We start from the raw sequence: 20,364 nt of genomic DNA, 5'->3' as shown, positions 1-20,364 counted from the left end.
CCTGTGCATGTGCGCATCACGCGCCTCCCCCCTCTCCCCGCCCCCCATGCAGCTTGCTGGCTGTGGAAAGTGCGCAGTGAGCCGCTCACCATCCCTGAAGGGCAGTGGGTCCCTGAAAGTGAGCGTGAAGCACCGGGAGCACCGAGGGGAGCATTGTGGGGTGGCAGGTGGTGGTCCCAGAGTGTTGTAGTGTGGATGATGGAGCCACGTGGGAAGGCTTCCCCTCCCTCTCGCCATTTCCCTTATGAACAAGGGGGTTTCCTTGGTGGGCTCTCAATTCAAGTGCCTCATGGCTATTCGAGATTGGTGGCGAGGTGCGACCGTGCGTGGGAACGGAATAGCTGCAGTCACACCTGCCTGGTGCTCACCGTGCACCTGCCGTCGGGCGCTGCGCTGTCAGTGTTGCTTCGTTTCCTCTGCCAGGCAGCCCTGGGCAGTAGGCTCTTTCTCATCCTTGTTTTACCATAAAAATACCCCAGAGGCTAAGTACCTGGGCGGGACCCCGCAGCCAGTGGCTGGAGGCGCTGTGGTCTGCACCCCGACTGAGCGTGGAGCCCGTGTGCGGCCCGCGGTCTTGCCGCGTGTGCCTGGCGGAGGAGGGCGCTGCCGCCTGGGAAGCTGAGCCTGTCCAGGCCACTGTTCCTCGTAGGCCTCCGTGGAGGTGCGTCTCGGGCTTGGTGCACCGGGTCTCACTGACCCGCACACTGAGGTTTTGCTTGGATTTCTTGACCCGCCCTTGTCGATGAGAGGAGCCGCTCCTTACAGACCCCGCCCCCCCCCCGCCCAGAAACCTGTTCCTTCTGCCCTGGCTGGGGGCCACAGACTTGCCCCATGAAGAGCCCCAAACAATGGGTGTGAGAACGTGGCCGGCCTGTGTGCTGCGCGGTTTGTGCTGCAGCCTCTGTTCCCCGCCGAGGACGGTGAGCGGCCCTGGAGCCTGTGCGGAGGGCCGTGGCTGGGCCGCTAGTGCCTCCTCCCCGCAGGGGTGCGGCCGGTGCTGCCCTGCTGGCCTGGCGGCAGGGGGAGACTCGGGGCCTTCCCGGGTTCCAGGCTGTAAACGCGCGGCAGTTTGCATCTGTCTCTGCACTAGGCCGTCTCACGCTGTGCTGGCGCCTCGCCTGGCCTGCTCTCCGCGCCCCCACGGAACTTCTGTAGGAATTCAGCTTTTCTGCGGTTGGGGTAGGGGGCTCTAGGTGCACACGCTTTGACGTACGGAGGCCTGCCTGCCACGCGAGGGCACGTGGAATTTGTATTTGCTTTTCAGAGAAAAGGTGCAAGGTGACCATTTGGTATTTTTCAGTTTAGAAAAAGCTCATGCAATTAAAAATTCTAAATGAATTTAAATAGGAGAAAGTGCTAGAATATGTACAAACCAAATGAAGAAGCTCCTGGGGGATAAGCCAGTGTGGGAAAGCCCGTCCGTGACGCATTGTGTGTGCGACCTTGTGGAGTGCAGGGGTGCGGCCCTGTTGTGGGGGGGGGTCTGGCTGTGTGCTGACAGGCCGTGTGCGTGTGTGCGCGTGTGGCTGTGTATGTGTGTGCGCGCGTGTGTGGGACTCGTTTGCATTGCTGTGGGAGGGGCTCCGGCATGCTCACTGCTGTGTGCGCACTAGCAGGGCTCAAGTCTCCTGTTCACTTCCGGCCCGTTCTCTGCCTGCCAGACGGTGGCGCCCACAAGACCGCCTGTGGACCCCACCCAGCCTTGTCAGCGGCCCCCACCAGCCGCCTCTTCTACCTCGTCCATCGCTCCTTCTAGCGGCTCTGGCCCGTCGCCAGCACGGGGCTCTGCAGGGAATAGACCCTCCTCGGCAGCCAGCAAGTCACTGTCTCCGGTCACCTCCCGATCCCCAGGGGCAGTCGTGTCAGCGCCCCCAAAACCACAGAGCCCGGCTCTGAATGCCGCCCCGCCCCAGGACAGCTCTCAGGATAAGCTGGCGGAACAGATAGCACTGGTAAGCACACTCACGACAATTTCAAGATTGTAAAACGTGTTCCAGTTTGTGAAATACATTTGATTTTGATTTGTAAGGATGCAGTAGTTCAGAACTGAGCACTTGGTAGTGAGGACAGTCGAACACTGTTTGTGGTCACTTAGGAACCAAGGTTACAAGCAGGTCTTCCAACCTGTCCTGGTTGGAGAGAAGGTCCGTCCTGCACTGACATCACAGTATGTGCCCGCTGTGGGCGGCAGGTGAGGCCCAGGAGGGCTGCCTCGGCCGGCGTGGCCCTGGCTCAGCACCTAGTTAGCACTTGCTGTTTGTGGGGTGGCTGAGCAGTGGTGGTAAACTTCGTTAGGGGAGTTGAACCCGTAGGAGTTGGTAGGATGCCACAACCCCGGCACGGCCTGCTCTCCGATGTCAACTCCATGGCAGTATGTGGCCGGTCTTAGGGAATCGGTCTCTCCCCTTCCCGGTGGTTTTGGAGCAAGGGTCAGACGTGTGTCGTGTCGCCTCTAGTGCTCTGGTATGAGCATCGGCCTGTGCCTCTGCCCGTGATTCTGAGACGGGCTGGGAGCTTTTGACCTTTGTGTCCAGTCCTATCTTTCTTACTGAGGCTTCATGAATTTGGGGCCAGAATGAGTGGAATTCGCTGCATGATTTCACGGGGGACACCCCGCCCCTGCGCTCCTTGCAGGAAAACCAGACCCATCAGCGAATCGCAGATCTGAGGAAAGAAGGCCTGTGGTCCCTCAGGCGGTTGCCCAAACTGCAGGAGGCCCCGCGGCCCAAGTCGCACTGGGACTATCTGCTGGAGGAGATGCAGTGGATGGCCACGGACTTCGCCCAGGAGAGGAGGTGGAAGATGGCTGCGGCCAGGAAGGTGGGTGAGGCCTGGCGGCCGTGGTCCCCCACTTCTTTAGGTGCTGTGCTGTGCGCGCCAGCGTCTGGACCAGGTCTCTGAAGGGGTCGGCTCCTTCCCGTGAGGAAGGTCATACTGTTGTTTGGCAAGTAACTGTGCCGTGTGAATAATTCCCAAGGGGCTGTCTACAGAGCCCTAGTGGAGGGCGAGGGGCAAACACCATTTCCCTGGCTGCTGTCTGGGATTTGCAGAACGGGACAGAGGTCCCTTTTCTTGCCCGTCTGTCCTGGCACTTGGAGTGAGGATGCCCACAGCTCCGGACCCAGGCCGGTGCCCAGGGTATGGCCGTGTCGGCTCTGAGGAGGCTCAGGGTGGGGAGTGGGCAGAGGCTGATGGGTTGGTGGGCAGCTGGGGTCCTGGCCCTGCCTGGTCCTGTGGTCCAGATCCCCCCCCCACCCCCCCGCCCAGTTCTGGCAAAGTGTGGGTTTCCTTCTCACCAGTTCCAGAGCAGACACCCCGTCCTGGGGAGCTGCCAGCAGAAGGTGCTGCCAGCACTGGGAGTGTGGAAAGGGACCGATTTCCAGAAACATTAGGTGTCCGCATACGAGGCAGCTGTCCTTGCTCATGCATACGTGGCTCTGTGTCCTGCTCGCATGCTGCTGCGTCGCTGTCTGTGCCTCAGGGTGGAGCTGCTCCCTTCTTCCCGTGCTCTCAGGCCAGGGGGCTGAGTGCCCTGCCGTCCAGCTCTGTTCCCTCTGCTCTCCTGACGTGGGTTTGGTAGAGAGGACTCAAGAGCTTTGGAAGCGGTGGGATGTGAGCGTAAAGGGCCTTAAGTCACGTTAATGGAATTTCAGAAAAACCTGACTCCTCCTTCAGCACATCTTCTTTTTAAACATTTTTTTTTTTAATGTTTTTATTCATTTCTAGGAGAGAGAGAGAGAGAGAGCGTGAGCAGGGGAGGGTCAGAGAGAGAGGGAGTCACAGACTGAAACAGGCTCCAGGCTCCGAGCTGGCAGTCAGCACAGAGCCCGACATGGGGCTCGAACCCACGAACCGCGAGATCATGACCTAAGCGAAAGTCGGACACTTAACTGACTAAGCCACCCAGGCGCCCCATCCTTCAGCACATCTTCTTATAAAGGAGAATGGTCCTGAGCGTGTGGACACCAGGTGGACGGGGTGGATGGCAAGCCACTGAGCCATGTGCTGTGGCCACGTGCCACCCCTCTTGCATGGCCAGGGGTGTGATCGGACCAGGATGAGGTCTGGAAGAGTCTGTGGGTGGGGGGCCCTCCACAGTGTCCAGCTGGCCCCTAGCTTGGGGTCCCACAGCTGGGCATGCTCAGGCTCACAGCGTGTGTTCCCCGGTTCCTTATCAGCCCATTTATTTATTTTGAGGGAGGGAGGGAGAGAGCGAGCGAGAGCGTGAGCGCTCACATGCCAAGTAGGGGAGGGACAGAGAGAGGAAGAGAGAGAATCACAAGCAGGCTCCATGCTGTCAGCTGAGAGCCTGACATGGGGCTCGATCCCACAGACTGTGAGATCATGACATGGACTGGAATCGAGTCGGATGCCCAACTGCCTGAGCCACCCAGGCGACCCTCTCAGCACCCTTTTTGAGGACTGCTGGGATGATGTAAGATTATACATTCTAGAAAGCAGTTTGGGATTTAAAGCAAAATCCTTGAAAAATATGAATTACCTCCCCCCAGCATGTTTCGTGCATCCATCTTGCTGGGGCACCTGGGCCTCAGTCGGTTAAGCATCCAACTCTTAACTTTGGACTCAGTTCATAGGATCAAGCCCCATGTTGGACAACTCAGAGCCTACTTGGGATTCTCTCTCTTTCTCTCTCTCTCTCTCAGAATAAGTAAACGTTTAAACTAAATAAGTACGTCTTGTCGCACTCATGCAGCAGAAGGGATACTTTTATTATGAACATTCCATGTTTGACGGAAAAGTGTGAATCGTGTATCAAATGAGGAAAGAAGGCTGTGACACAGTGTGGCATTCTTTCTGGAGAAGTGCAAAAAGCACTTTGTGGAAAGTAACGTGGGTGTTGGCGGGGTTTTGGCCAGGGCCGGTGTGTCGCCTGTGCCCTCAGAGCAGACGGAATCCATGTGCTTCAGGCTGAGGGGTTCCCTGCGCCGTGCGGGCCTGCCTCCTGGGGCCTGACGCCAGGCTCTCGACCGTTCGTTTGCTAGCTCGTCAGGACTGTGGCGCGCCAGCACGAGGAGAAGCAGCTCCGGGAGGAAAGGGGAAGGAGGGAAGAGCAGAACCGATTGAGACGCATCGCTGCCTCAACCGCTAGAGAAATAGAGTATTTTTGGTCAAATATTGAACAGGTAAATCCTAAAATTTAAATGAATTTTAAATGAACTCTAAAAACACAGACTGTGCCTTCTGAGCATGCCTGACCAAGTGCCCAGAAGCTTAGGCCGGGAGAGCCCGCGGCATCGCTGAGGAATGCGCGTGCGCGCACGGGCCCTGACCGCCGGCTCACGGTGCCTCCTCTGCTGGTGATCGTGCGGTGTGCTTCGTGGCGCTGCCGAGGGGCTTCTGGAGTGTCCGCTGGGGTGGGCGCCATCCCCGGAGGTGGTCCCACCTCGCTCTGCCACGGGCGGTGCTGGTCTCACTGGCAGCACGCGGCAGCGGAGCACCTGACCGGCCACACTGCGCACTTCGTGGTGAAGTGACCCTGGGTGGTCGGGATGTGCGCAGGCCTCCAGAGCCTCCAGCCTTGATGACGGCTTTGTTTCCCTCTTTTTCCCTCTTTGTGTTCAGGTCGTGGAGATAAAACTACAAGTAGAATTGGAGGAGAAAAGGAAAAAAGCCTTAAATTTGCAGAAAGTTCCCAGGAGAGGTAGGATTCTTTTTAAAAGCCTTTTCCGTATCCAGTGACTTTGCTGGGAGCCTGCTGGCCTGCTGCTGGCCGATGTGGCGGCGCCCGCGGTGCCTGCTCATCGGTCTGAGCACCTGCTCCGCCTGACACTGCACTTCTGCCTGCTGGCTGGTCTGCAGTGTGAGTCAGCACCCCCAGGCTGATCAGCTTTTAGGGACTGAGGTTCTGAGCCAGTCCTGAGGCCTGTCTGGACACCGGGATGAACTCCCCAAGGCGTTTGCGCCTTGTGGGGCCTCTCTGTGGTTGGTGGGGGGGTCTCCGCCCTGCTCTGAAGCAGCTGCGCCGTCGTTGGACACTGTGATGCATGCCGGTCCCTGGCAGAAGCAGCTGTCTGGGGGGTGGGGTGGGGGGTGGGGACGGGCACAGATGGCGTGATGGCCCTTATTCTGTTGATGAGGAGATAGAGGTAGAGCGATGGTCTCTGCTCAAAGTCCTACAGCCACTAAGATGGTAGAAATCCTCGAGCGCGGGCTTTGCCGCCCTGCCCCCATGTGCCCCTCCAGATCAGAGGTGTCCAGAGAGCGGCCAGCGCATTTCATAGGTACAGGGGTGCGGGCTGGTTCCCAGAAGAAAGGAGGGGAAACTCACTCTAGCTGTCTTCCTCCCGTGAGGAGGTATCAGTGGGGTGTGGCCTGCACAGGCAGCGTCAGTGAACGTGAATACTGTTCCCTGTCTCTAGGAAAAGAGTCAAGACCTAAGGGGCTTGACGTGTTGCCAGAAGCTTTCCTGGTAAGTCGAGAACGGCGCCGTCCGGGGTCAGGGTGTGGAGGCTGTGTGGCTAAGGCACAGTGCTCGTGATTCCTCCTTATGGCTGGAGAAATGTGTACATGTCCGTAGCGTTCCCTGCTGTTCCAGAGTCAGTTTACTTCGGGGAACAAAACTGGTCTTCTCATTGTTAGGCTCCCATGGGGTGTTGATCTGTGGACACGGGGAGACGTGGGGACTGTGGATTCAATGTCACCTGCCCGCTGCCCGCAGTGGAGGCCAGCCTGTGTGTTCTGGGTGTGCCAGGGCCTTCCTGTAGCATGCGAAACAGATGTTTCTGCTTCGGTTTCCCATTCTTTGCGAATTTTATTCTGTTTCAGGAGTCGGGACTGTATGGAAGGAAAAGAAAAGCTAGCACGTCGCTGACTGATGACGAAGGTCTGTTCCCTGGTACTCTCTTCGCTGTCTGGGGCGAGCCCTCAGACTAGGCCAAGGGCGCCCTCAGTGCTGTCAGGGAGCCAGGTGGCACAGGGGGCCAGGTGACTCGGAGATGGGGGTGGGGTGGGGAACATGGAGGAGGGAGAGCACCGGACTGCTTATGGACATTTTGTTTGCATGGAGGAGCCAGCTGGGAAGGGCGGAGGCTGGTGGCAAGGCCCCAGGGGACTTATGTGCAGATGAGGGGTGGGCCCGCAGCCACCGAGAGCCGGCCTCTGTTGGGGGTGAGATGTGGGGTTCATAGGACAGGAGCTGAGCTGAGGGAGAGGCATGCTGGGCAGTGGCTGACTGTCATCTGAAACGGGTGATGACAGATTTGTAGTGACCCCGAACAGCATGCTGGCGGGTTCCTCTGTGGCGGGGTCAGCCGGCAGATGAAAAGTCTGACATCACTCCGTGTGTTGCTGGAGTAGGTCTGCTGTGTAGTGAAGTAGGTTGTTTCACACCCTGTGGAGGGAGAAGAAGTGCAGTCCCTGGTTTCCTGCTCACTTAGTAAACCTGCGTTTCCGAAATCAGACGAGCAAAAAGGCTCAGTTCTCCCCTGGCTGTGCGAGACCGGGTCGGAGCCTAGTAGCGTCTCCGGGGCAGGTGAGGGGACGCGGCGAGGTCTGTCCCCCTGACCTCTGGTGCTGACCGTTGCAGTGGAGGACGAGGAGGAGACCATAGAAGAGGAAGAAGCCAACGAAGGAGCCGTGGACCACCAGGCAGAGCTGTCCAATTTAGCCAAAGAAGGTAGGCCGCACACGTTGCACTCCAGGTGCTCTGTACAGAACGTGAAAAATTCCCGACAGCCCCCCCCGGGAAACACGGTGGGGGCCGGCGTGGGGGGCCGCACAGGCCACAGGAGACCGAGCAGGTGCCTGTGAGCGGCCGCGGCCCCGCTCGCCCTGTCGCCTGCGTACAGCAGCGGGTTCGCACGCGTGAGCTGTGTGGAAACGGCGTCGCCCGCTGGGCCTGCTGCTTGTCCCTTGGCTCTTCTGTTCCCAGGCCCGTCCGGTGCTTGGCTGTCACTTAGGCCTCACGGGCTCTCCCTGCCCAGCCGAGGTCTGGGCGGGAACGTGCCGCTGACTCTCTCCTGCGCGGCTGCTGGGCACTGGGGTGTCCCCGTACCGCGTCTGCACGCTGCGGGAGCGCCCCGTGGCCTGCGCGCCCAGGAGGGGGGTCGACTGGTGCGCACCACGGTCCGCCATGCGGGGCCAGCTGGGCGTGGGCTGGCAGGTTCCTTCTAAGCCTCTCGGGTCAGAGCGCTGGGCGCTGTCCCCCTAGGACGCTTCTGCTGAGCTGGTGGGCGAGGGGCGACATTTCCGTGGCCTGTGGGCGGCGAGCTGCGGCATCTCTCTGGGGTCTCCTCGTTTCCGTTTTGGTTTTGGGCTTCTCGATGTTCTCTCGTGGGTGCTTGTGTGTGGTGCATGTGTGCCTGTGTGGTGGTCACTGTGCTGTGGGCACCTCCCCTCGTCGGGTGTGCTCATTCTCCTTGCGGGACCTTCTGAAGAACAGGCGGTTTAAATTTTAGCACAGTTGAATTTATCTGCTTTAAAAAAAATTTTTTTAAATGTTTTATTTTGAGAGAGACAGAGACAGAGGGTGAGAAGTGGAGGGAGAGAGACATAGAATCTGAAACAGGCTCCAGGCTCCGAGCTGTCAGCACAGAGCCTGATGCGGGGCCCAAACTCACAAACAGCAAGATCATGACCTGAGCCAAAGTCAGACGCTTAACTGACTGAGCCATCCAGGCGCCCCAGCCTTAGAATTCATCTGCTTTAAAAAGCCCTTTTTAAATCTCAGGATCATGAGGTCTCCTTGTTTGTCTACAAAATTTAGAATTTTACTCACATATCTGTGTCTTAGATCTGTCAAGAATAGCTTTTGCCTGTTGTGTAAGGAGTGTAGTTTCTTCTTTTTTTTTTTTTAATCCCAAAATGGATCACAGCTGTCCTGGCGCCCTTTGCCAAGCTGGTCCTTGCCAGCTGGTTGTCTGCTCAGCCCTCCCTTGCTGCTGCTCCCATCTGTCTGGCCCAGTGCATGCCCTGAGAACTAGCCCTGTGCCCCTCCCTGCCCTGTGCCCGCCCTGAGAACCAGCGCCCCCCCCGCCCCTCCGCCCCGCCATGGCCCTGTGCCAGCCCCAAGAGCCATCTGGGGCTCTGTTTCTTCACTCTTTTCAGGGTGCTCTCGGCCATCTTGGGCAGGTTTCATGTCCACCTCCAGTCAGCTGATCAGGTTTCAGAGGAAAATCCATTGGGAATTTTGATCTGAATGTCGTTGAGTTGGCGGGTGACGTCAGAGCTCTGTATCCTTATGAAGCTGAGTGCTTCTAAGCTCTGATCGCAGTGCACCTGTCCATTCACGTAGATCTTTTTCAGGAGCTGCCCGGAGCGTTTTATGATGTCGTGTTTTTTGTTAGGTTTATTTTTAGGTGTCTTACCATTTTTGAAGTTGCAGTGAGGAGTGTGTGTGTGTTGGCATTGGAGATGGGGGGGAGGGGTGCTGCCCCGCGATGGACGTGAAGTGCAGCTGCCCCACCGCGGTCACGCTCACTCCATGGGGCAGTCCCTCCTCTGAGCGGCCGCTCTCCCCTGAGAGCCCCGGCCTCATCGTCGTTCCTCTCGCAGTGGCGCACACAGTTAGCGGGGCCGGGCGCCCGGGCACACTTGTGGTCCCCAGTGGCCGTGGCTTGCTCACGCACACAGGCGCTCTGGGTCTTCTGGCCGTCTCCCGGGCCCCCTTCCCGCATCCTTGCCGCCTTGACTTTCCGAGCGGGATGCGACGGCGGCTCGGGGCCCACGTCGGCACCCTGTGTGGTGCGTCCGCCAGGGTGCGTGGGTCCCGGGAGCTGGTGTGGCCACGAGGGTTGGGGGTCCTTTAGGGTGAGCTCTTTGTGTGGGAGGTGTCACCGCTGTTGGATGCGCCAGGTAAGACGGTGTTTTGCTTTATTTTTGTTGGACTTTTATTTGATGTTTCATAATTTTATTTATTTCCAATTACTTTCTTTCAGTGTTTTTATAGTTATGCTTGTTGGCTTATAGGTTCTACTGTTTATTGTTCTAGAAATTTAAAAATTCTTTTATGAGTAAAAATTGAGTTTCTTAATTTCATTTTAAAGATTCTCATTTTTGTAAAGAAAAGTGTCTTAGAGCTCTTATCAGTAATGGGTGACAGTTACTTTTTGGAAATTATTAATGTGTTTTTAGAAAATATATATTTTTTCCAAGGAATTAAAGCCAAGAAAGGGAGGATGTGTGAAGGAGGCCCTTCCTGCTCAGCTTGGCCCTCTGCTGCCCTTCTTCCCTCCCGCCCGCCGCCCTCCCGTGTAAACTAACCCCCTTCTCCCCGCAATCTTTCCAGCCGAATTGCCCTTAATCGACTTGATGAAGTTGTATGAAGGCGCTTTTCTCCCCAGTTTCCAGTGGCCGCAGCCTAAGCCTGACAGTGCGGAGGCGAGTGAGGAAGAAGGTCTGTGTTCACAACTTTAACGAACTGAGCCTGAAAGCAGAAGCAAAAATATGTCAGGGTTTGAGTTACCTTCATTTCCTTTTAGTCAGATGGAAGAAAAAGTTGCGTGTTTAATGTGTAATCATGTATCGATGTGGTTTTATTAAACTTTATGCTTTATTTAACATTTGTCTTGGGGGGAGGGGCGAGCTGGGGAGGAGCAGAGAGAGACGGAGGGAGAGAGGATCCCAAGCAGGCTCTTCACTGGCAGCACAGAGCCTGACACAGGGCTCAGTACCACCAACCATGAGATCATGACCTGAGCTGAAATCAAGAGTCAGACGCTTGACTGACTGAGCCACCCACGCACCACTAATTTTATTAACTTGGCAAAATTTCAGAATACTCGACCAAGTCGTGAACAGCATAGAATTATTTTTTTCCAGATTCATAAAAGTCATTGTTTTATAGACGGATTTTCACACATAACGTTCAGCTTATGCTGTGTTTGTTTAACACGCTAGTTTGGAGTTTCTTTTATTTCTGTTAGACACTTCAAACAAATACACAGGCTGCACCAAAAAAAGGTCTACTTTTCCTTATTTTCATTCTACTTGTTCTGATCCTTAGACAAGACTCCTGTGAGCAGAGAGGTTAGGGAGGAGTGTCAGGGCCAGAGGATGGGCCGGTGGCCTCTCTGCTGAGTTTCCTCTTCCTGGTTGTGGGGGGATCCCTAAGCCCTTAGATGCCCATAAATCTGGTGACACCAGCTCCTAATCGCCATGGAGACGTTCTCTGTTTTCACGCGAGGGCTTTCCAGAGTGGTCCTACCTTTGGTAATGTTACAGGAGTTTGTATTCATTTATTTGGTTAGTGTTGTTAGGTGTGTAAAGCAGATTAAAAACAAAACATTACTGCGTTTGGAAGTATTTGGATTGTGTCAGTCTGTTCCCTTTTTATTCTTCTGTCAATGATAAGTAGGCTCACAAAACTCTTGCAGCTGTTACTAACCTGTTTTTCTGTTGTTCACAGATGTGGAAGACTGCCCGGGTGAGAGCCGGAAGGACGTGGTTCTCATAGACTCACTGTTCATCATGGACCAGTTCAAAGCTGCAGAGAGAATGACTATTGGGAACCCTCACACAAAGGACATCGCGGAGGTGACCGCTGTGGCTGAAGCTGTTCTGCCCAAAGGCAGTGCCCGGGTCAGCCCCACGGTGAGGCACCAGGCTGCCATGTGAGGGGCCACGTCTTTGGGAGGCCAAGAAAAGGCTTTCGACTTCCCCATAACTCTGTTGCAGCCGCAAAAGTTTCAGGCAGAGTGAACACTGGTCTTGTTTCTCCAGATCTTTTCTGTGGTCCTCCAGTGGGTTCTCCGTATGACTGATTTGACTTCATTGCAGAGAAAAATGTCTAACGGTTATTTTGAGGTGTGTGTATTTGGCCCGTATGTTGCTGCAGGTGAAGCTGAATGCCCCGTCTCTGTTGTATGGCGTGCTCCGAGATTACCAGAAAATCGGTCTGGACTGGCTGGCCAAGCTCTACCGGAAGAACCTCAATGGCATATTGGCAGACGAAGCTGGGCTTGGTAAAACTGTACAGATCATTGCTTTCTTTGCCCACCTGGCTTGCAATGAAGGTAAGAGTTTGTTTTGAGAAGTTCATATTCTCCACTGACCGTGGGCAGTGCATCGGGCCTCAGGGTGGGGCGTGGCCTGCCTTCCCTGCTCCTTTGCCCTGTGCTCCAGTCCAGGACCCAGGAGAACAGGGCTCAGAAATACTTGTCGGAACAAGCAGAAAACTTGCTCGTGGTTTGCACTAGATTGAGCAACTCACTGGTGCTCAAAATCTGACACGGTGATGACCCACTGGACTGTGTGACCCGGTGTCCCCAGCCAGCCACGACCTGTGTATATTGGAGTGCTTGCCGTGGGCCAGCCTTCCCTCTGCCACAGTGCCTGCATCCCTGCCTCCTGCCCAGGCTCGCTGCCCTCAGGGAGCAGCTCTCACAGCCTTGCGAAGGCTCGGCAGCCAGACCGCAGCGGAGACGCCCCCCCCCCCCCACCCCAGCTGCTTCCTTGTGCCTGACTCTTCGGACTCACACGTCATCAGGCAGGCCCCTCGGCCTTTGGAGAGACACGTTCAGGGACCGGCCCCCACTCACTGCCCTCCACCCGGCCTGTGGGTCAGGTGCTAGTCTTGTCCCCTGCTCTGTGCCTTTGGGGGCTGTAGAAGGGCATGTGGTGTCTCTAACATAGGATAGGGGCTTATATACAAGTGACCTTTGAACAGACAACGTGGTGGTCATAGGCACTGCCCCCCCCCCCCATGCAGACAAAAATCTGCACATAACTTTGACTTCCCTAAAACTTCACTGATGAGCGTTAGCGATTGATTGGGAGTTGAACCGATAGTATGAGCAGGCGACTGACACACATTTCGCGCATGTGTTATGTAGCGTGTTTTTAGATAAAGTGAGCTGGGGAAAGAAAATGTCAAGGAGAACATCAGGAAGAGAAAACAAAGTATCGTGTGTGTTGAGAACGACCTGTGTGTGAATCCAGGAGCCAGTGTGGTTCACACTTGTGGTGTTCCCGGGTCGGCCGTGGTGTTTCCCTCGCAAAGGAAGGATTCCAGATCCAGACTAAGTGGCTCCTGGGGAGCAGGGCAGACACGTCTTCTTCCTCTTCAGGGGCCTTCAGGAGGCAGGAGGAGGCTCATTAAATGAGGGAGGTGGTGTCCTGCCACGGGGTCATGGAGACCTGAGGGGAGCGAGTATGGAGAGAGGTTGTTCCCTCCCCCTGGGGCCAGCCCCCCCCCCCCCCGCCTTCAGCGTGCTCCCCTTGCCACTGCGCACATACACCTCCTCTTGCCCTATGTTTGTGAAGCTTGATCCAGCGCAGTTAGGCTTTAAATACAAATGGATTGAAGTCAGGGCTCCTTACTTCCTGGTGTTAATCGGTTCTGGCTTTTACCCCAGTGCTAGAGGCTTCAGCTTTCAATAGGTTCTGACAGATGGTGGCCCCTCAGGACGACACGCTGCCTCAGTCTCCTGTCGTGAGGCAGAAGGAGCACTGGTTACTGTATTTGTAGTCATGAGAGACTGGAAGCAGGCAGCACTTGCAATCATGGGGGCTTTTGTTGCATCGGTTGAATGAATGAATGAGCTGGTGCTTCATTCTCTCGGTACTCGCGTGGCGCCTGTGCCGCATGTGAGGGGCAGCAGTGAGCAGAGCGGGAGGCCCACCCCAGGTGCCCGCTTGAGTCTGAAGTAAGGCTCCTGCCGAAAACCAGAAGCGTAACCACATTCGGAATGTGGGTCTTTAAAAACTCTTGGTTCTCCTGGTGGGGGAAGGGCACTCGGGGCAGAGCACGTACCTGCTGGGCGCGGGTGTGCGCCTGCCCGGGGTGGAGTGCGCCTGGCACAGAGCTGTTGTCCACCTGCGGGATTTCTTCGTGAAGTGTTTATTTCATTCTTGTTCCTCTTCCTCTTGGGCGCTGCTTCTCTCGGAACTGGAGGGGACGCTGTATGCCGGGCCAGTGCTGGCCGCAGATGTGCGTACTGCGTGGCATTTCCCCAAGTCTACTGTTTTCGCCTTCTGACCTGGTTTACGTTCCATTTATAGCACAGAAGTTGGCGTTCGTTATGTGCGTATTATTCTAATACTTGAAAACCTCGTTCGGAGGACCGAGATAGAAATGGAGGATTTGGGGTGGTCCGGTGGCCAGGTCCCACGCTCCCTTGTGTCCTGAGCAGGGTCCCTGTACAGGAGAGCTCTGCCCAGTGTCCACAGTGCGCTTACTCTACCCGGTTCTCCTTTGGCAGCTTCCGGAGTCCCTCCAGTCTAGGGGCACCTGCTGCATGCTGTGAGGATGCCTGGGCGTCACGCCCAGGGACTTTGTGTAACATGCCTGCCACGCTTTCCCACTTGGCACCAGGTGGGGCTTTTTGTCACGCAGGAAGGTTTTGTTTCTTCTCTCCCATATAGGCAATTGGGGCCCGCATCTCGTGGTGGTGAGAGGCTGCAGCATCCTTAAGTGGGAGCTCGAGCTGAAGCGCTGGTGTCCCGGGCTCAAGACCCTGTTGTACGTGGGCAGCCACAGAGAGCTGAGAGCAAAGAGACAGGTAGGTGGGTGTACGCGTGGGATCGCATCACACAGGATGCTCTGGGTCTATGGAAGGGCCAATTCTGGAGTGTCAGGCGAGCCTTCCCGTGGTTCCTGATTTGGAACCCCCTGAATGTACAGACACCCCGTGAGAAAAGCCCCCGCGCAAACGGCACCCCTGTGCCCAGCATCAGGGGCCATCCCTTCGCTGCCTCCTGCAGAGCCCTGAGCAGCACAAGGCCGGTGAGAGCTCGTGCCATGTGCACCCTGAGTCATGTGCAGTGAACACTCGCTGGGGCTCTGTTGACACACAGGCCAGCTCCCGGGACGCCCGCCCCGTGCCGTGTAGCACTGGATCCTGAGTGAAAGTGTACAAGGCGACACTGCTTTTCACTGAAGCTAACGCTTTGCTTCCTCGTTAGACTGTGGTGTTGAGTAGTAGTGCTCACTGGAAAAGGGAGTGCTCGGGGACATGTTCTCTTACCGTCTGGTCGTTAGCTTGTTTTTAAAAAGCCTGTGATGCAGTTGGTTGCGGCGTGGATGTCCTAGTGCGTTGCGTGCGGTGTCCCCGCAGATGATGTAAAAGTGGTTCTCTCCGTGGTTCTTCGTGGTGACCTTTCCTCTGGGACCAGTTTAGTGCCTCACGGCATCTTTAAGGGCGTCTGTGGCACCTTAGCTCTCAGAGCAAGAGGTCGTGAGGCTGGGCCCGGCCACGCTGTGGGCGCTGGCGGCAGGCGGTCCGGAGGACCAGGGTCGTGGGATGGGGCGCTGGGCCGTGTGCCCGCAGGGGAGACGTGTGCTTGAAGCCGGGCTTCTGTGCTGCAGGAGTGGATGGAGCCGAACAGCTTCAACGTGTGTGTCGCACCCTACAAGCAGTTCTTCAGAGGCTGCGCGTCCTTCTCGCGTGTGCGGTGGAGGTGCCTCGTCATCGACGAGATGCAGCGGGTCAAGGGCATGACCGAGAGGCACTGGGAGGCCGTGTTCACTCTGAAGAGGTCAGACCCTCTCCTGCCCCAAGGGTTCTGGTTGGGTGACATAGAGCACGCGGGTGGTCGCAGATGCAGACTTGCCCGTTGGCCGCGCGGGGTTCCCTTCCCCTTGGTGGGTGAGTGTGGCCGCGGGTCCCAGGGTGCGTGCGCATACCCGAGCTCCAGGACACCACCGTGCCTTTCCTTTTGCGACCTCGGGGGCAGTGAGCCAGCTTCCCAGGTGAGGGCTCAGCCGTGGCCTCTCCTCACAGCCAGCAGCGCCTGCTCCTGATGGACGCGCCGCCGCACAACACCTTCCTGGAGCTGTGGACCATGGTGCACTTCCTCATCCCCGGCATCTCCAGGCCTTACCTGCACCCGCCGCTCAAGGCCCCGAACGAGGAGAACCAGGACTACTACCACAAAGTGGTCATCCGCCTGCACCGGGTGCGCGTGGGCCGCGGTGCCGGGCGCGTGGGGGTGCGGCCGTGTCGTCTCGGGAGGGAGGCGACGGGCGCTCTCGTGTCTTTTCCAGGTGACCCAGCCCTTCATCCTGAGGCGGACCAAGAGGGACGTGGAGAAGCAGCTGACAAGGAAGTACGAGCACGTGCTCAAGTGCCGGCTGTCGAGCCGGCAGAAGGCCCTGTACGAGGACGTGATCCTGCAGCCCGGGTGAGCGGGCCCCTGACCGTGGGGGGCGTGGCCTCTGCCCCGTGCCCGCCCTGCTCCCCGTTCACAGGCGAGGCCCGCGTGGGTGGCACGCTCCGACGAAGCAGCTCGGTGTGTGACGGCCCGAGGGGTGGCTCGCCCCCTCCTGCGCCGTGGGGAACAAGTGGTGACCGGGACGCCGCCCCGAGGCTGCAGCGCGGGTCTCGGTGGGACTCAGGTGGCCCTTCCTCGCACCGCTGGGCCAGCGGGGCACGGTTTCCTCTTGAGACCGTTGTGCGCGCCACGTCCTCATGTTTACAGAGCTATCAGGCATGCAGTGAGCCTTCAAGAGATGGCCCTGCCCTTCCTGCCTGTTTGTCCTGCTTAGTTCTGGAAAGTTTTAAGCCAGAACGTAAGCGTGAGTTCTTGCTGCCTGGCACAACATCCTAGTCCCTGACAGGTGGCATCAGTGATGCCGCGGTCAGGTGAGCGTCCAGGGGAGAAGAGGAGCCGTGGAGTCGTGCCCCGGCCGTGCCTCAGTGACCGGCCACGTCCCTCCAAGTCAGGCAGCTCCTTCCTCCGGGTGCTGACTTTGGGTTACAAAGAGCAGGGTCCGTGGAGGGCGTTGGCGTGCCCGCCGCGGGAGGCCGGTCCTCATCTGTCCTTTGCCAGGAGCAGACGGCGCCCTCAGGACGTCTGGGCCGTGGGCGTGCTGGGCTTGCCCTGGTGGGGGATGTTGGTCCTGCCTGCGGACGTGGGACTCTGGCGACCACAGACCTGGGCCGTTGTGTGGCTTCTGTTCCTCGTGGAGCAGCAGGAAGCGATGGTTCCTTTTCACCCTGTGCACCTCTTTTTCTGTTTCCCTAAATCTGTCAAGTCGAAAAGGAGGTGCTGAGCGCACGTGTGGCTGACTCCACTTTAGTGCCCGATAACCAGCACAGTGTGCTCGCTGCACGTTGATGTGATCATCTGGGGTCCTCGAGTGGGCTCTGAGCTTCGCTTTGTTCACTCTGTGGCAGGCCACGTGTGTCCCTGCTGTCTTCCGGCGCGCCCTCTCCTCGGCACACCTCATGTCCCCTTTCCTGGGAGCCCGGCACACCTGCCCGTGTCCGCCTCTTCCGCTCCGGGGGCTTGTTTCTGGGGTCCTGGGCCTCGCTTGTGCTTCAGCCTTTTTTTCTGAGATGTGTCCTTCATAGCAGCCCTGTGCAGATAGGGGGCACTTTCCACACCCTCCTTCCCACCCGCCTCTGCTCTACGGAGCCTGGCATACAGACTGTGTGCCTGTCTCCGCCCTGCGTGGCCATGGCCGAGAACGGCCTGTGTGGGGCTCTGCTGACTGCCGGCACAGCGCGCCTGCTGGCCGTGTTCTCCTGCCGCTGCTTCGGTTGTCCCTTGAGTGCCACAGAATTGGTCTCGTGAGGGCGTCCCCAGAGCACCTTTTCTGTAGACTTTCCTGTTCTCAGACCCAGTAGCCCATCACCCTGACGCTCCTTTGGAAGCCTGGCGTCCTCACTGCCACCCGCCCCTCTGTTCCGCTGCCTCTGCTCCTGGGTCTCTGAGGACCAGCCCACCCTCCCTCCCCCACGGCTTCTCCCCACCCTGGAGGTCTTCAGCTGCCGTGGTTCCTGCGTTCGCCTGTGTGTCTGCCTTCTCCGTGGCTGCAGGGCTGGTGCCGGCATCCCCTTGGGGGTCCCTCCTCTCCTGGGTCAGGTGCTCTCACCCTGGTGCCCACCTTTTCTTCATGGCACTCAGAATGGAAATGCATCACTGCTGCCCGTTTAGAGTGTCGCCTCCCCTGGGAGAGGTGGCTTGGAGAGCTGCTCGCCCCTCCTACCCTCACTGCTGGCGCTCTGGCCTCCTGGCGGGTTTTGAGAGAGCAGTAAGTGGGTCTGAGAGTCATAACCGCCTGGAGGCCAGTTCGGAGCTGAGGCACTATTAGCCAGGCGTGGTGAGAACGCGTGGGTGCAGTCCGCACGGGCATGGCGCACACACCAACGGCTGTGCTGCTGTTTTCCCCGAGAGCAGAACGCAGGAAGCGCTGAAGAGCGGGCACTTCGTGGACGTGCTGAGCATCCTGCTGAGGCTGCAGCGCATCTGCAACCACCCTGGGCTGGTGGAGCCGCGGCTCCCGGAGTCCTCCTACACGGCAGGGCCCCTGCAGTACCGCTCCGCCTCCCTCATTCTCCAGGCGCTTGACGGAGACTCCTGGAAGGTACGTGTCCTCTTGACATCTGTGGCAGACACCCTTTGGGCCGCGCCGGGTTTGCAAGGTGCTTCTCCCTGCCCTCGGCCGGAGAGGGACAAGCCCGAGTCTGACAGCTGCGGGGGGCGGGGGGGGGGGGTTCCTCGCACCACATGTTGGGCTGTTTGAGGGGAGCTCGGGGAGTTACTGCAGGTACCTATTGGGGACGCACGCAGGCAGCTCCTAGGCAAGCGCCCATTACAGGCCATCTCAGGCCTTGGGTGAGGTCTTGCTCCTGCGTTGTGCGTGTGTTTACAGGGCCCTGGTGTTCTCCGCACAGCCCCCACCCCACACGCTGGCTGGGGGGCTTTGGGCTGAGTCCCCCTTGGTGGGACAGGCATAGTCAAGCACTTCCTGCACCATGTGTGGAATCCATGGGAAGAGCCTGATGGTGTGCCTGGCGTCCCAAGCTTGGTGTTGGCCACGTTCTGTTTTCCCTCCCTTGTTCAGCGAGCACTGAGCTCTGCTAGGTGCCAGGCACTTTTCAGGTCACTGAACAGCCGTGACCAAGACTCCAGTACCCCATCCGCCCCCATCTTTTGTGTTTGTGGCTGGCTCACTTCATCAGGCATCGTGCTTTTAGTTCATCCGTCTTGGGGCACATGTCAGAATTTCCTTCACACTCAAGGCTGAATGGTATTCCCTCTCAGGTGGGTCGCAGCCCGTTCACCTGGTCGTCCGTTAAGGGGCACTTAGCTTACCTCCACGGTTTGCCCGCTGTGAATCGTGTTGCTGTGGACGCTCACAGGCCAGCTTTGTGTGAGCACGGATTTCGTGTGTCTCGGGCACACATCTAGGTGTGCAGTTGTGGGGCCACGTGCCTATTCCACATTTAACCCTTTGAGGGGTGGCCAGGCGGTTGGCACGTCCTCTCTGCGCGTGCGAGGGTGCGGGGGACTCTCCAGCACCTGCTGTCCGTCCCCCTTGTCAACATGGTGATGGGCACAAGGCGTGCTTCCTCATTAGAGCACACGTGGGGGGTCTGCCCCAGCTGGAGACTCAGGCTGCGCTCCCGCCTGCGTGATGCGTGTCTCCAGGGCTCTGGGCCGAGTGATGGGGCATGCGCCCGCCTCTGCTTCCTCAGTACATGGGGCTCTCTCCCCCCAGATTCCCCTTGTTGATGAGTGTTGGCACTCACACTGTCCAGACTCTCTCTCTTCTTCTTTTCCTCTCTTCTGCTGAGTCCGTTCTGTCCCTCAGCACTGCCTTCTCTGTTCCTACTGTCATTGAGATGGTCTTGACTGGGAAACTGAGGCATGCTGTGGTCCAGCAGCCTGCTGAGCCCTCGAATGGCTTCGGGGAGCCTTCCGGGGAGTGTGGCTGACCAGGACCCGGCTGTCCTGTTTGGGATGTGCTTGGGTTTCCATTTTCTCCTGCTTCATGGAGTAAAACTCTTCCCTTTCTCTTTCTAGGAAGCAGATCTCTCTATGTTTGATCTTATCGGCCTGGAGAATAAAATGACTCGTCACGAGGCAGAACTGCTGTGTAAGAAGAAGGTGACGCGGAAAGTCATGGAGGAGCTGCTCACTGCGCCGCTCCCGTCGGTCAGACCCACGGCGCTGAGACTGAAGCCCAGCAGGTGCGTGGCACGGAGCCTGGCCTCCTCCCCGAGGCGACCGGTTGGGTCCTGGGGGGCCCTCGGTCAGCCGTAGGGTTGGTGACATCCCCCGTCCTGGTAGGGCCCAGCCCCCTCACTCCTTAGGGTGGGTGGTGTGAGTTTACACCAGGACCCACACCCACATGTGGCAATGGGGAAGAAGCATGACCCTCTTACTGGGCCACCTGCCTCTGGAAGCTGGCCTAGTGTCCTTGGTGTCTGTGGGGGTGGCTCGTTGCACATGGCACATGTGGGCAGTCTGTGGCTGGTCCCTGGGGAGGTCGGACGGGGCAGCCCTACGCCAGCACTGTGGTGTCGGGGGGGGCTGTGGGGAGGAGGGGAGGAGGCCGGGGGGCGGGGGGCGAGGGTCAGGCTGGGTCTGTCCAGTGCGTGGCTGGGGGTGGGGGGACCCGGGTCTGGGCAGAGGGCTCCGGCCCTGACCTTGACACAAGGACCTCTGAAGGACATC

At 58.0% G+C, this 20,364-nt stretch overlaps 1 protein-coding gene across 8 annotated transcripts in view; it reads left to right on the top strand.

Annotated features, from left to right (window-relative positions):
* Positions 1–20,364, top strand: part of EP400 (E1A binding protein p400) — a 98,890-nt gene that overhangs the window by 29,814 nt on the left and 48,712 nt on the right. For 7 of the 8 annotated variants that reach the window (XM_039221295.1, XM_039221299.1, XM_039221297.1 and 4 more), the window contains 16 exons: positions 1,662–1,952; positions 2,635–2,820; positions 5,004–5,144; positions 5,584–5,662; positions 6,381–6,430; positions 6,787–6,844; positions 7,547–7,636; positions 10,247–10,354; positions 11,366–11,550; positions 11,795–11,972; positions 14,323–14,459; positions 15,266–15,435; positions 15,681–15,855; positions 15,944–16,080; positions 18,082–18,268; positions 19,711–19,877. In XM_039221295.1, the coding sequence (XP_039077226.1) occupies positions 1,662–1,952; positions 2,635–2,820; positions 5,004–5,144; positions 5,584–5,662; positions 6,381–6,430; positions 6,787–6,844; positions 7,547–7,636; positions 10,247–10,354; positions 11,366–11,550; positions 11,795–11,972; positions 14,323–14,459; positions 15,266–15,435; positions 15,681–15,855; positions 15,944–16,080; positions 18,082–18,268; positions 19,711–19,877 (2,339 nt within the window). The remainder of the gene's footprint in view (positions 1–1,661; positions 1,953–2,634; positions 2,821–5,003; positions 5,145–5,583; positions 5,663–6,380; positions 6,431–6,786; positions 6,845–7,546; positions 7,637–10,246; positions 10,355–11,365; positions 11,551–11,794; positions 11,973–14,322; positions 14,460–15,265; positions 15,436–15,680; positions 15,856–15,943; positions 16,081–18,081; positions 18,269–19,710; positions 19,878–20,364) is intronic. The other variant, XM_039221301.1, reaches the window with a different exon arrangement.

The sequence above is a fragment of the Hyaena hyaena genome, unplaced genomic scaffold, assembly GCF_003009895.1.
Source record: "Hyaena hyaena isolate Hyena2069 unplaced genomic scaffold, ASM300989v1 scaffold_967, whole genome shotgun sequence".
NCBI lineage: Eukaryota > Metazoa > Chordata > Mammalia > Carnivora > Hyaenidae > Hyaena > Hyaena hyaena.
The sequence above is the reverse complement of the archived record's forward strand: the minus strand, read 5'-3'. Positions and strand labels throughout refer to the sequence as shown.